Raw genomic sequence first — 15308 nt, forward strand, 5'->3', positions numbered from 1 at the left:
CATGGCCACTGAGCCATGTGGGGCTGACAGAGCCTGCCCTGCCAGCGGCACAGGCACACCACACCACCATCCCAGCATGGGCACACAGAGTCTGGGCACATCGATGTGGCAGGGAACCACCTGAGACATGGACACAGCCCTTCCCTCTCTGCTGGCAGCGACCAAGGGGGTACCCGGCTAGTGAAATTCTCCTGGGGGTCACCCCCTGTATCCCACCACTCGTGCAGTCCTTGGCATCACCCCACTGCCCTCCATGGTCCCTACCTCTGTCCCCACCGGGCAGGGCAGTGGCCCCGGCAGTGCTCTCGGTGCCATGGGCACTGGCACAGCTCCCGTGCCGTTGCTATGGCTGTGCCCGTGGTACCTCCCTGCCCGTGGCAAGGGCTCCCTGAGGAGAATAAGGGGAGGGAGAGGAGGCTTCATCTCACACAGATGCTGCCTTCCATAGTCCCAGTCTCCATCTCAAACCCCCAAAACACCTCCCCGTGTTCTTCATCCTGGGCACAGGATTCACCTGCCTTTGGCACGGCAGAGCTGGGCAAGAGGCTTTTGTGCCCAGAAGTAGCGGGATGGAAGGAAATGCTGAGGGTCAGAGGGGCACCCACACTTGGTGGATGTTTCCAGGGTGTCTGGGCATGGCTGCATCCCGTAGCAGTGCACAGGAGGGACCCCGGGTGCAAAATCTGTCAGTGAGGGGTCTCTGCGGTGGCAATGGGTATCAAGGCTCTGGTAGAAGTTACCCAGAGCATCCCTTGATCAGGTCGGTCCTGAACGGCTCCAGCCACGTGGGTGAGGCAGGGAAAGCCACCTCACAGGCCAGGGACACAGCTCCGGTCCCACTGCCGCAGCCTGCGGCTGTGCCATGGCTGGATGCGGGGAGGGGATGGAGACTTTGGCCTCGGGGGTTCACCCGCCCCAGCCCGGCGGGACGCGCGGCTGCCCAGGACTGTACCTTTGGAGTGCCGGCATCGGCGGGCAGAGCTCCAGAGGCAGCAGCTCCACGTCTCCACGCAGGTCTGCGGTCACCAGCCGGCCCCGGGTCCGCTTACAGCCTGTTTCCAGTTACAGCCGGAGCAGGGCTCCGTGCCACCACACCACACCACGCCGGCCCCAGCGCTGCCGTGCCTCCCGGGAGCTCCACGCTCCGGAGCCACGGAGCCAGTCCAGGCACCTCCCGGCAGCGCCAGCACCTCTCACCACATCCCCTTCCCTGCCTTCAGTTCTGCATCATTGCACATCCGCTTTCAAACACCTGTGAGCAGGTGAAGAAGCCCAGCCGCAGCTCTTGTCACTCCAGTCACAGCTCCAGGGATGCTGGGAGCACGGGGATAAGATGGAGCCTTCCAGCAATGTGACAATGGCACAGCCATCCAAGCCCCTGAGGCACTGTAGGGTCTTTCCTTGCTCCCCCAAGCACCCATCACCACCCTGACCTAGGTAATTTCCACCCCCTCCACTTCCTGCCTCCAAAATGAGGATGGGGACCCAGCACATGAGCAACACATGGCACATCCCTGCCTGCCAGCTGCTTCCTGCTCCCCACAGGGAGGTGTTATGAGAGGAGATAGGCCAGAGCAGACGCTGGAAGCACAGACCAGCTGGGCACGATGCTGGCACACACCCAGGAATATGCTGGCTGGCAGCCCTAGAGCCAGGTCACAGCCCTGTGCCATCACCTCAGTCCCAGAGCCAAGCCCAGGAGCTTTCCTGGGGCAAAACAGCTCTGGGGTAAAAGGAGTGTGGGGAAGAGGTTTCTGGGGAAGGAGAGAACGTTCAGGGGAGGCTGCTCTGCTCTGTAGAACAGTGGGAATGTGTGGCTGTGGAGAAGGTGGGAGGCAGAAGGTGAGATAAGGGAGATAAAGGCAGCAAGCAAACAGGCAGGGACAGGCAGGGACAGGCAGGGACAGGCAGGGGTGAGAGGACACCACACACCTTGACCAGAAGAACCTGAACTGCAGCGTTTGCATAAGAACCACCATCACACTCAAAGGTCCCTCCCTGGCAGCTCAGCTAAGCCACCTGCGAGCCCAAGGGAGATGCCACCCAGCTGGGGCACCCACAGCCACTCACCTGGGGTTGCCAGTTGCCCTGCACGGTGTGGGGCTGGCTCGGTGCTCTGCCAGTGCTGCGCTCCCAGCTCCTCTCCCTGCAGGGACCATCCCTCCCCTGGCAGCTGCAGGACCATGGCAATGCATATTTGATGACTGCTATTATTCTCATCTCCACTCATGAGCAGAGGGATGGGAGCTGATCTTTCCTCACAGAGCTGGGAAGCAGCAGGCAAGGAGCAGCTGGAGGGGTGAGGGTCCCCTCCTCCCGTGGTCCCTGTCCCTAGCAGCCCTGGGGACACAGCTGGACCATCCCACATCCCTCCCAGGACATAGATGAGCCTCAGTGTAGCCCAGATGTGAACAGCTGGAAAATGGCCCTGACCTGTTCCTGCCCCCAAACCAATGGAAGTTTAGAAATCACAAGATATGGGAGTGGGGGACAAATGCAGCCCCTCACACCCCTCTCCAAAGGTGATTTGGGACCAACCAGCCACAGAGGTTCTGGCAGGGATCTGGACACTCATCATCCCAACAACACCAGAGCATCCTGTCCTCTCTGGATGAGCAGGACATTCCACCTCCCTTCACACTTCATTCTCTCCATTCCAGCACTGGCCTCCTGCATCCCATCAAACTGGGGACCATTTTCCTGCAATGATGGAGTCTGTGACTCTCCCAAATGCAGGGCTAGAGAGAGCATCCTGCTGCAGCACCCGAGCCTGGAAAACCTCTGCTTCCTTCTCCTCCAAGCAGGCACGTCCCAGCCGTAATGCGGTGGGTATTTATTATGCTGATTCCTCAGAACGCGAGGGCTTAACTGCAAATTACAATCAATAGCCCCAATCCCCTCGGGGCAGGTTCATCATTTAGCAGGCGCAACCAGAGGAATTCGAAACTATTTGCCAGCCATAAATCCTCCTCTCCGCAGCCTCCCCAGCCAGCTCCGCGCCACTCACGATGGCTGGTTGGGGTGACCCTTGTCAGCATTTGAGACAATTAAGCTGTCACTGCGGATCGTGACTCTTATATACGGCCCTGAGCAGCACTTTGAGATGTCACCGTGATGGGGTGAGGGGAGCTGGCTGAGGCGAGTCCGCCGCAGCAACCGTCTCTCATTGAATTAAATGAATGTATTTGGAGGCAGAGTCGCTTTTTATTACCTTGCAAACGATTCCTGACTAAATTAAATTATAAGAGGAGTGTTCAGCCAATCAAACCTGCTTGATTGCCTGGAACAGGCATTTTAAACAGAGCACGCCTCGAGCCGCCGCTGGTCCCAGCGCTAGATGGAGGGTGGCTGATGGGCTGTGGTGAAGCTGATCCACCCTGCTCCACACCTGGAGCGCTGCACGGCTGTGCTCAGGAAGAGAAACGGCCCCGGGGATGGGGCAGGATGAGCACAGCCCTCTGGGAGCAGCAGGAATGAGCCTGGAGGCAGCTGGAAGAGCAGGGGAATGGCAGGAGCTGTGGCACAGAGCACCAGCAGGGCTGCTGAGGGTGGATTTCTCTGAGTATCATCCAGTCAAGGCTCTTCTCCTACAGCGGAGAAATGCAGGGTGCTGCTCTTCTGGGGGCAAATCCACAGCTCCTGCCTGCACCCATCCTCCTGGAGAGCCCTTGTCCCTTCTCAGAAAGCAGGCTGTGATCACATTTCCCTTCAGCAGCTCCCCAGTGAGGGGCTCTGATCAATGCATAAAATCCCAGAATGGTTTAGGTTGGGAGCTCAGAGCTCATGTTTCTCCAACCCCTGCCATGGGCAGGGATGCCTTTCACGAGACCAGGCTGATCCAAGCCCCATCCAACCTGGTCCTGAACACTTCCAGGGATCCAGGGGCAGCCACAGCTTCTCTGGGCATCCTGTGCCAGGGCCTCATCACCCACACAGGGAAGAATTTCCTCCTAACATCTAATCTCTATCTCCCCTTTCAGTGTAAAACCATTCCCACTTTTCCTGTCACTGCATGCCCTTGTGAAAAGTCCCTCTCCACCTTTTTTATAAGCCCCTCTGACTACTGAAATGCTGCAAATTCCATAAACCTCAGGAGGCTCCAGTACAAGCCTAATGCTGCAGCAGATTTCCCCCTCACCCTTTGGATCTTGTCTTTTCAGGACTTGGAGATCTCTTGGAGGCAAACTCACTCCAGCACGAACTGCAAGGTTTGCTGCTTTTAACATCAGTGCAGAACAATTAGGGAAGTGCCTGGAAGAAGGAATACTGCAATTAAATGGTGCATTTTCAAATGTAGCTATAAACTTGCTGCCAAAAAAGCTACTCTCTCTGAAAAAAGAAGTTGGCCTCCTCTAGCTTAACTATTTTTACTTCATCCCCATTCCAATTTTAATCATGTATCTGTTCATTTTGAACAGGATAAAATGCCCATTTTCCTAAATGAAGCTAATTAGGCAGAGGGGGTTTTAACAATGATATGCCAAAATCAATTTGAAACCCACACTGAGGCAGCACCAGCTATTCAAGGACAGGTTTTAGCAGGTAACACTGTGCATTTCAGCCTCACACCAAGCACCCCCTGGCTCCCAGCACTACCTGAGCTGAGGACGAAGCCCTGTCAGCAGTTCTGGTTGCCCGGCTCTGTGCCAAGGCTTGGCAGGCTGCAGGATTTGGATGGAAAAGTCAGAAACTCAGGGACAAAACGAAACCAAAATTAGTCTCTGTGAGGGCAACTCTGCCTGTGTGACCTTCACGGGAAATGGGAAGGGTGAGTTAATGTGCTGGAACAGCATCCCACCCAGCTCACACCAGGAAGGGCCAGCTTTCCACTGCCAGATCAGGGATAATGTGGATAATTTGGAGCTTGTTCTCCACTCGCTGCCTCCGTGGTCAGGATTTCCTCTGCACTCCAGCTGTGAACAAAGTCAGGAACAGGGAAGGGAACTTAAGAGAGTTCAAAGTCACCTTCTTAGCTTGGGCACTGTGTATAGTATCTATTTATCTCTTGCAGCCACTTCACCTTCTATTCCCCTCTAAATCTCCTGTGACAGCATCCAGAATTCTTCAGGTGGCCAAAGGTAAAAAAGGGAGTTAGGAAACACACCAAGCCATCTACCCACCGTTCACATGAAATAACAACTTTTTATTTTCTCAAATAAAATAATCCTTCCATTTCTGCTCGATCAGGTTGTGAGGGGTGGGGAGGAGCAGGGAGGAGGGGAGGAACCCTGCTCAGACAGGTGTCACGCCTGTCCCCACAGTTCTGCATCCACGTCAGACCGAACCCTTTTCCAATGAAAGAAAATAAAAGCTATTGGCAGCTCTTGACCCCAGAAGGCAAGAGCTGTCCTCTATCAGGCACTCTGAATTGTTTAGTAACAGTATTCAATGGAAAAGCATGATTACAAAAATCCCAGATTTCTGATCAATATCCAGACAAGCAATGTTTAACAGGGCCGGGGGCAAAACTCATGGCATGGGGTGGTACCTTGAGCTCCAAAGAGCTGTGACTGGAATTTAGGGGCATGGTTGAGAACCCCAGTTGGGGGACTAAAGGGCAGGACAATTCCTGCCCAATAAAGGAGGAAGCTCCCAAGGCAGCTCCTCGATTAGTGATATGCCAGAAGTGAATCCTCACCCTAGACTACAGCTCTTGGATTGTACCCCACTGCAGTCTGGCCAGGCTAATTAACCATTACCAGTTTAATTTCTCATCTCTCAGTACCAGTTGGACCAGGATGTCCTACAAACCCCACTGCAAAGCTATGGAGAGGCACAGAGTGCCAGGTTTGAATGTTAATTGAGGTGGGACCATTAAAGATTGGGGTTGTCTCAGCTGCAGAGACGTGTCCAGCGAGTGGGGGGGAGAGAACTCTGATTCTGTTTCAGATCAATGCTTAAATTAAGTGAATGGATAAGCAGCAAAGCATCAGTAATGTTCTCTCAGCTCAAAGCACAGGGCCAGATTTGTTCACACAAACCCAAACACTTCCCACTGGGAATGCACATGGATCCACGTGCAAACCATATGAAGGGCAGGACACTGCTGGCTGTGGAACTGTGTCCTAGAACTGGCTCCTTTTAAATTTTTGAGAAACATCACTTGGCCTGAAACATTGCAAGATGGAAACCCATCTTCCCCATCCCCACCTGCAAACACAGTAGCCTCATTTTCTGCCTTTCTCCAAGAGAAGGAGCTTCACAGAAGCTTTCTTGGCTCTGGAACACATCTCCCTTTTTCTTTTTTTTTTTTTTTCTCTTTTTTTTGGTGTTTTTTGTTTTGCTTTTACGTGGTCAGTTCCAATTGCAGTGATTAAAGACAAGGCCAGGCACCAGCAATTACTTCTTTACAATCTGAATGACATCTTCATGCTCCATCATATGGGTTAAGCCCACTCTTTGAGGGCTGTACTTTGTGCTTGTCCCCTTTAAAGCAAAAAAAATGGGGAGAAATGTTAGAAGACCAGTCAGAGACACCTGAAGGCAGGGATTCCAGTGGCTGTCTAACACTTACCCACACCAAGGCATATTTGAACTGGCTGGCTAATGATCTGTGAATCCGATGGCACTGCAAGAAGGACAGGCAGAAGTTGAAGTATTTAAATGACACCACTTTGCAAACAACTTTTTCAATACCCAGGAATTAAAAGAAACTCAAGCCTATGCCAGAAATTCCAATAAAGGCTTTAGGAGGCAGTTAACAGAACAGACACAGGAATCACCAGCCCACATAAAGCCCCATTCCATTGCTTCCATGTGCTTTTTCACTGGGCTGCATTAAATAATTATTGTTTAAACCTTTTACAGCAGCTGTGAAAGAAACCTGAGGCAGATAAAAATCGGTAAAGGCAACAAAAGGAGAAGCCCAGCTAAACACTGACATGTCCTGAGCTTTATGAAGCACAAATCACAGCAGGTCCAAGAGGAACTGCCTTCTGCACACAGGGAAATGTAAAAGATGCAGAAAAATTACCACATGTTCCACAGAGGCTCCTTTCCGTAGAATAATGGCATCTGTAAAGTCTGGTCTCTCTGTGGAGAAACAGAAGGGGGGGAAAAGCATTGGATTTCTATCAAGTGTGTTCTAAAATGCTGACACCATCTCACATCACCTTTGTGCTTACTACTCCCAAATTCCTCCTTCCTGCTCCCAGGCAGAACAGGGATCCAGTACCTGAAAGCATCAAATCAGCTCTCCGCTACCCACAAGAGCAATTACCCACTCCACACAGTCAGCAGCTTCCTCACAACCCACCTGATCCAACTCCAGCCCAAACCCTTGACTTATGAGAGACAAAACCACCCAAGTCAAAACACACTTGCTCAAGGAAAACCAAAATCCCCATGATTTCAGAGTTTAACAAGCGCAGAGAAAATTCCTTGATCTCCTCACATCCACCCAAGTTCAGCTTTTCACAACCAAAGAGCAAGTTATAGGTGTGCCTTCGTCACTGGGAGAAGCTGCAAATGGGTTATAAAGCAAAAGGCACTTCCAAGGGCATGGGAATCACCAAATTACTTGCAGTAGAAACAGGAACCTTCATAACAAGGAAAAAAGCTGTGAACTTGGACACGTTATTCCCTTACATCATGCAAAGACTTATGAAAATTCAGCTCTTGCGAAATGCAACAGGAAGGCCACCGTGGGATCCACACATGGCAGGATCAGACAGAGCAGGAATCATTTCCCAAGAGCTGAGAGATGATTTGTGAGGGTGTAATTCCAGCATTTCCAAGGCAGCAGCCCTGCTGGCAGTCTGTCTGCCTTCCATGAGCATTTGTGCCTTTCAAACCTTCTGTTCAGCTCGTGGTCACTTACGTCCTCGTTTCTTGGTGTAGATGCAGGTAAGTGCCAGGTATTCCCAGAGCTTCTCCAGCAAGTAGTCCAGGTTCAGCTTCATGCCACAGCTGCAAAACACCAGGAATATCTGTTTACTGTTGTTGGGATTTAGGGATCCAGAAGAGCAAGGTCAAATGTCTTTATTGAAGTGCTGGAGAATGAGGGGAAGGTCTTTAATGAGGCCAGGAAGGGAAAAAAACAAGGTGAAATTAGCTTAAACTGAAAGAGGGCAGGGTTAGATTAGATATTAGGAAGAAATTCCATATCATAAGGGTGGAGGAGCACTGGAACAGGTTGCACAGAGAGTCTGTTCCATCCCTGGAATTGTTCAAGGCCAGGCTGGACAGGGCTTGGAGCAACCTGATCTAGTGGAAGGTGTCCCTGCCCATGCCAAGAGGTGGAATGAGATGAGCTTTATGGTCCCTTCCAACCCAAACCATTCCATGATTCCAGAAGAGTGAACAGCTTTGAAGCAGCAAAGCTCCAACAGATACATCAGCACTTGTAAGGAAACAAGCCAGACTGCTTGACTCTGACCTGCAGACAGCATGGAGAAGCCAAGCTGCCTGCCTCTCCAGAGAAAGGAAATCTGGGAAAAGCCGCACAGCAGCTCTGCTTCTCACCCCAGAAGGCCCTGGGAGGAGCTCCTTCCTGGGAGAAGCTGGAGAAAGGGGTATGAAATGAACCCCACACCAGGCAGATCAGCAGAAAAGGCAACATGACAGCTCCTACCTGATGACAACACTGTGGGGCCTCCGAGCAAGACGATCCACCTCCTCCATGGATATCTGGTCAATCTTGTTATAAACCTAAAGCAAAGGGAAAACAACACAGCCCTCAGAAAGGCAATTCAGCAACATGTAGAAATAACAAGGTAGCTCCAGCACCTGAAACAGAAATGCAGATAAGCCAAGACTCTCAGTAAAACAAACTATTAAAATTCAGAAGCCTGAATATAAATTTTGGCCTTTTAAAATTCTCCCTTTGGGATGACTGGGAACACGTTCTCTGGTATCTTTGATTTAATACAGGCCCAGTGGCTACAAACAGAGCCCTAAAGGGACCTCTGGCACACAAGGGACCAGCACTGAAAAGCCAAGCACGGAGCTGGCAGCAGGGGAATCAGAGTTTCCACACGTGGGAGCAAACCCCCGGCATCAGGATTGGAAGCTCTGCAGCTCCAGGGCAGCACCAGCCACAAGAGGGCCCAGGGAACACACACAGCACGGCTGCACATCCAAAGCCTATAAAAAACTCCCTGTTGAGCCGTTTTCCACCTCTTAAACCCCAAATCGTTAGTGTTTTAGGAGCCAGGAACAAGGGCATGGAGTAATAGCACAAGGGGGAATGGCTTTAAATTGAGAGGGCAGGGTTAGATGGGATATTGTGAAGCAATCCTTCCCTGGGAGGGTGGTGAGGCCGTGGCAGAGGCTGCCCAGAGAAGCTGTGGCTGCTCCTGGATCCCTGGAAATGCTCAAGACCAGGTTAGACAGGGCTTGGAGCAACTTGGGATAGTGGAAGGTGTCCCTGCCCACAGCAGGGGGTGGAACTGGATGGACTTTAAGGTCCCTTCCAACCCAAACCAATCCATGATTCTATGAAGTTCCAATGTTTCCTCTGGCACAGAAAGGAGATTTGACAGAAGCCAGGCTGTCCAGGATACTCACATAGAGGCACGGCATGTAGACCCTGTTTCCTACAATCACATCAATGAACTCATCAGGGGAACAATCCTCTCTGAACAGGACCTCGGCGTTGAAGATTTCTGAGGTGGATGCTGTCAAGGCCCAAATCCCAACACACCACACAGGTTGAGCTCCCTTGTGACAGTCTGTTGTCAACCAGCCACCACCAAAGTGACACCAAGGCTGTCCCACAGAAGACCCACTTGAACCATGAGCTGCTGATGGCTGAAGGGTCTCCTGTTTTAGGAAAGGATACTGTATTCATGGAGGATGAGCTGCACCAGCTTCTCAGAGCACTGAGTCAATGTTACAGTGGAGTTGAAGGAGATGCCTCCACCCTTCTTGGGCTGCAGGAGGCAAAAAAGCAGCATGAGAACATTCCCCAAATTCCCAGCCCCCTCAGCCTGACCAACAGGAAGGGCAGCACTCAGTGAGCTCAGGTTTGAGCAGGCAGGCAGACACAGGCTGTGCCTGCAGGAGCTCAGGAAGCCTCACCTTGAAGTAGATATTTGGTTTGCTTTTGTTCAGCCGGATTCCTACCGATTCCAGTTCTTTCTCCAGCAAGGCCCTGCAGGGACACTGCATGTTAGCACCTATGAGGCTGAGAGTGGCCAGGTGACACCCAGACCTTTCTTTTTCAACTCCTGTGTTGATCCAGCCCTGCCATAAGCTTTCATTACAACCTAAAACCCACCTAATGCAGGTCAGAGTCTGTGGTGGAAATCCAGGCTGACATTCCCATGTCTGACAGCCATCCTGTAGGAATGACCCTTGAGCTGAGCACCGACACCAGTCACTAGGATGCTTCTCATGGAAGTACAACCTCCACCTTGCACTCAGTAATTTCATTCCTCATTCCCCAGGTGCTCTCCACAACACCTCAGGGAGCTGGCATATCATTCTGGGCACATGGGAAGCCCTGAGCCCAGCCCACCCCTCATGCCCAGCACACACTCACCTCTGCACCTCGCCCTTGGTGGCATCCAGCATCATGATAACAACATCTGCTGTCCTGGCCACAGCGATCACCTGCCGGCCTCTGCCCTTCCCTGGGGAGACAGCAGGTGGATGCACATCAATAAGAGGAACCAGCTGAGTTCTGTGACAGATAAGAACTCCTACCCTGTGCAGCAGCTTGAAAGCAAAGAAAAAGATCCTGCAGCTGCTGGGAGTCCTGGCAGCAGCTCCAGGAAGCACAGAGAGCTCACCAGAGAGGAGATCAATGCCAGAAGGTGCCTTAGGAAACAGAGGCACTGTTCTGGTGACCAGTGACAGGACCCAAGGGAATGGCTGGAGCTATGTCAGGGAGGTTTTGGTTGGATATTAGGAAAAGGTTTTTCCCCCAGAGGGTGGTGGGGCACTGCCCAGGTTGCCCAGGGAATGGGCATGGCCCCAGGGCTGCCAGAGCTCCAGGAGCATTTGGACAATGCTCTCAAGCACAGGGTGGGAATGTTGGGGTGGCTGTGCAGGGCCAGGAGTTGGACTGGATGATCCCTGTGGATCCCTTCCCAGATGTTCCATGACTCTATGATTTCCTAAGCTATCTTCAGACACAACCAGCCAATGAGTACAATGACAACACAGAGAGACAAAGCCAACATCTCCTCCCAGAATCTGGAGTCATGGGAGGACTGGCAGGAGCTCAGGGAATTACTCAAACAAGGTTGGTGTTTAGCTGTAATTCCCCCTCAGCCTCTCCAGCATCTTTCTATAAATTTCCTCAGAACCAGAAAACAGATGAGCCACTTAACACTCAGGCAAGGAGGTGAGAAGGGACTGGCTTGCTTTGGCTCCCACCTCCAGAAAACCATCCTTCTGCTACATTTAGACCCTTATGTGGGCTCAGGGATGGGAATCGTGCCTCACATAGGATCAAAGACTCAAAAATTTGGAAAGACAATGTAGGAACTCTTGGCCTAGGAAACCTGTGAATATCTGAGATACCCAGGGACACTAATGAGGGCAAACCCCTCCTTTACATAAACACAGACATGAGCCAACCTTGTGCTGCTCCTTCGATGATTCCAGGCAGATCCAGCAGCTGAATATTGGCTCCTTTGTACTGAAAAGGAAATGGAAGGATGGACAGTTGAAAGCTTTTTGCAGGGCACTTGAGCTGCCTCAAAAGCTCCAAGCACGTGCTGGGAGTCCAAATCCTGTGGAGAGTGGACCTGGGTGGAGCTGGCAGGGCAGGGAAACTCTGCACAAAGCTGAGGGAAACTCTGCACAAAGCTGATGACTCTGTCCTGAGGCAGATTCCAGAGCTATGGGCTGTGTTCAGCAGCACACACAGCTGTACGTTAGGTCCTGACCCCCTAAAGCATCCCATGACTGCAGCTGGATAAAGCTCCAGGAAAACAGCACAGCAGTCACATATTCCCAAGCTGGGGAAATGGAAAGGGAAAACAAGCCTTCTTTTCCTGGTCTAATGAGAAAACTCAGTAATGAACAAGTGCCACATCTCTTACTGTGACAGATCAAACTATTCAGGTGTACTGCAGGTCTTATAGTACCAGGAAAAAAAAACAGGAGACTCTCATTCCTAGGATTTGCAGGGCATTGCCTCTCCAGCTGTTCTTACAGCTCACAGCTGTGCTCGAATGTGTTACATTAAAGCCCTTTCCCCACCAATAGTTACTTTCATTTTTTAACTCCCCTTTCCATTCTGACCCAGATTTCCTCATTACTCTTGGACACTTTTAAGTTTGATGCCCTTTATCATTTTTGCTTTACTGATGGATGCTGAGGCCACCACTAATAAAACCCCTCAAGGACAGGAGTAGCTGCATTTTGTTTTGAAAGTGATCACAGCACAGATTGGCTCTGTAAAGCTTCATTAAAAACAAATCTGTCAAGGTTTGCAGCCAGCTGGTCACTGGCACCGACCGCAGTTATACCAAATTCAGTTGAGAATTGTTGTGTTGCTTTGGTCAGTCCAAAAGCAGCACAAAAATCCTTATCAGGCAGCCAATCCTGAAGAGTTATAGAATTTAGGGAAGTGCTACATCAGCACTCAAGACCTCCAAAAGTTTATAGCAAAATTCAGCTTTGGAGACCTTTGGATGTCTCTGTTCCTTAGTAGCAGCACAAATGTGGCTGGTGCAAACACACATTTACCCAGCTGGGTGTCCCACCACTTCCAATCAAAGGGAGGAGAATCCCACACACCTCTATGACTCCTGGGATACAGGTCAGCGTGGTGAACTCGTACGACGCAGCTTCGCTGGCAGTCGAAGTCATCAAACTCAAAAATGTGGACTGAAATGCAAGAGATCAGCATCACTAGGCAGGAAGATGCAAAGGCTCAGCAAAACAAGCAACACCAAAGTGCTCCTCAGGCTGGGAAAGCTGTGTTGTGGCTGTTCCAGGCACAGGGACTGAGGTGGTGACACTGTCATGGAACTGAGTTAAATGCTCTACACCCCCTTTTCCTCAGCAGTGCTGTGGCTGGGCAAGAACAAGTTTCAGGCTGTTCCCACAGGGCAGAGCACACAAAATGAAGGAGTGTTTCCCCATCTCCAACTTTCAGCTAGATCATAGAATGCCACAATGGTTTGGGTTGGAAGGGACCTTAAAGCCCATCTTATTCCACCCCCTGCCATGGGCAGGGACACCTTCCACTGTCCCAGGCTGCTCCAAGCCCTGTCCAGCCTGCCCTTGGACACTTCCAGGGATCCAGGGGCAGCCACAGCTTCTCTGGGCACCCTGTACCAGGGCCTCACCACCCTCACAGGGAAGAATTTCTTCTATATATCTCACCTAAATTTCCCCTTTCAGTGTGAATCCATTCTCCCTTTTCCTGTCCCTACAGTTCCTGACAGAGTCTCTCTCCAGCTTCCCCATAGCCTCTTCAGATACTGGAAGGTGCTGTGGGTTTCTCCACACAACCTTTGCTTCTCCAGGCTGAACAGCCCAAAGTCTCTCAGCCTTTTTCCACAGAGGAAAAGTCCTTTTGCTCCAACAATTCCATATCTTTCCTATTCTGGAGACACCAGAATAAGGTGCCTCCCAGCCCAAACCATTCCACGGTTCTGTGATCCCAAATCTGCCCTGCAGCCACTGCAAACCACAGCCTGGAAACACAGCAAACAGAGACACTCACTGACCTTCCCCACAGAAGGAAAACCAATCAGTGCCACCCGGGCATCTCCTGATTTCATCACATCGAAGCCCTCTCCCTTTGCAGCTGGGGATTTGGAGGGTTCCAGCAGCTGAGCTCTGTACTTTGCAAGCTTTGCCTTCAGCAGGCCCAGGTGGTACTCGGTAGCTGGAATGACACAAACCCAACAGCTGGTTGGCAGAATGTTGCTGGTTGTTCACTTCTGGGAATGAGAACTTTCCTAAAAGGAAACACTCATGGATCTTGGTCAGTATCTTAACCACTACCAGGCACAGAGCTGCCCCCAGGTGTGCCATCACTGTTGGAATTCTGGCCATTGAGAGCAAACCTTCCAGGGACCTGAATGAAATCAGAGTTGAGGGAAATAGCCAAAAAATTCCCGAGTTGTAGAAGCAAGGCAGAGGTAGAGCAGGTGCAGAAATGAGGGGGTGCAGGGAGTCAGTTCAGGAGGGAGAGACCAAAGGGGCACAGCTCTCCTCACCACTCCAAAACCACCAGCTTATTTTCCTCTGCTCTTGTCAACTTTTAAAGACACGTTTAACTCGGAGCTCACATGTGTGAAAGTACTTTACTGCCTTATTTTTACCAAAACACTTGAATTTACAACTGAACCAGAAAAAAGTAGCAGTTGTCCCACTTTGTAACAGGGAAGAGCACGAAACCAGGAGTTTACAGGTTTTATTGCTTATTTCTATTATTTACCACAGCCTACAACCCCCAGCAGCAGCTCTGGCAGAGGCCAGTGGGAGCCCCCAGACGCCTCAAACACCAGCTCAGGGACCCGCTACAGCCAGCCCTGAGTCCCCAGTGCCACCAGGACTGAGGTGTCCCCAGGACTGAGGTGTCCCCAGGACTGAGGTGTCCCCCCTCCCAGCTCTGGGGCGACAGAGGCTTCCATCTTTCCTGCTTCCCAACCTGCCCTAGCACCCCCGATCCAGCCCGCTGTGCCCCTAGAGACCCCCCAGCTTCACAAACCACCCTCCATCCCGCCACCCCACTGCCCTGACCGGCACTTCTTCCCACGGGCCTCCTCCTCCCAGCCCCTCACAGCCCCCAGACTCTCCCAGCCCCTCACAACCCCCAGCCCACCTGCCCGCCCCCCTCCCGGCTCAGCCCGCCCCCTCGGCCCCCGGCCGCCCCCCGCACCTTTGTTCTTCTGCGTGCGGGCGATCTCCTTCTCGATCTCCGAGATCTTCTCCAGGATGCCCATGGCGGGCCCCGCTCAGCGCCCGCCGGAAGCGCCGCCAGCCCGGCCGTCCGTCCCCGTCACGCGTCCGGGCCGCGCCGCACTGCGCGCTCCGGCCGCGCCCCGAGCCCCGCGCCCCGGGTTCCGCCCGCCGCCACCGCGGGGACAGCGGGAGGGTCGCCAGGGAGGGGACTGCGGGTGGGTGCGACAGCTGCGGGGACAGGAGGCTACGGAGGGAGATGCTGAAAGGGAAAGGTGTCAGAAAGCGGGTGGGTGTCAAGCGGAGTCGCCCCAGCGGGACAGCCTCCTCCTGCTCGTCTAATTAAAGCTAGATCCTGAGCCAGGTGGGGTCGGGCTCTTCTCCCAGACAATCAGCGACAGGACAAGAGGAAATAACCTCAAGGGGGCCAGGGGACGTTCAGTTTGGACATCAGGAGGAACTGCTTCCCAGAAAGGGTGATTAGATGTTGGAACAGG

General features: G+C 52.2%; 1 protein-coding gene across 1 annotated transcript; it reads right to left on the minus strand.

Annotated features, from left to right (window-relative positions):
* Positions 1 to 5122: 5122 nt before the first annotated feature.
* Positions 5123 to 14940, minus strand: DRG2 (developmentally regulated GTP binding protein 2). Its single transcript, XM_085074429.1, has 13 exons — positions 14792 to 14940; positions 13632 to 13792; positions 12694 to 12783; positions 11527 to 11587; positions 10484 to 10574; positions 10021 to 10093; positions 9782 to 9872; positions 9508 to 9605; positions 8573 to 8649; positions 7820 to 7908; positions 6974 to 7032; positions 6515 to 6568; positions 5123 to 6426 (listed from the first exon to the last, which is right to left on the minus strand). The coding sequence occupies exons 1-13, from the start codon at positions 14853 to 14855 to the stop codon at positions 6340 to 6342; spliced, it is 1095 nt and encodes a 364-aa protein (XP_084930555.1). The 5' UTR covers positions 14856 to 14940; the 3' UTR covers positions 5123 to 6339.
* Positions 14941 to 15308: the final 368 nt, after the last annotated feature.

Source organism: Lichenostomus cassidix, chromosome 14, assembly GCF_008360975.1.
Source record: "Lichenostomus cassidix isolate B80296 chromosome 14, HeHo_3.0, whole genome shotgun sequence".
In the NCBI taxonomy this organism is placed as follows: domain Eukaryota; kingdom Metazoa; phylum Chordata; class Aves; order Passeriformes; family Meliphagidae; genus Lichenostomus; species Lichenostomus cassidix.

Excerpts from the sequence above, each read along its gene's own strand:
- DRG2 (XM_085074429.1), bottom strand. The coding sequence starts at position 14,855 with ATGGGCATCCTGGAGAAGATCTCGGAGATCGAGAAGGAGATCGCCCGC. Across the intron at positions 9,873-10,020 it reads AACCAAATATCTACTTCAAG|CCCAAGAAGGGTGGAGGCAT; the intron begins GTGAGGCTTCCT and ends TGCCTCCTGCAG. Across the intron at positions 9,606-9,781 it reads GCTCATCCTCCATGAATACA|AAATCTTCAACGCCGAGGTC; the intron begins GTATCCTTTCCT and ends CATCCACCTCAG.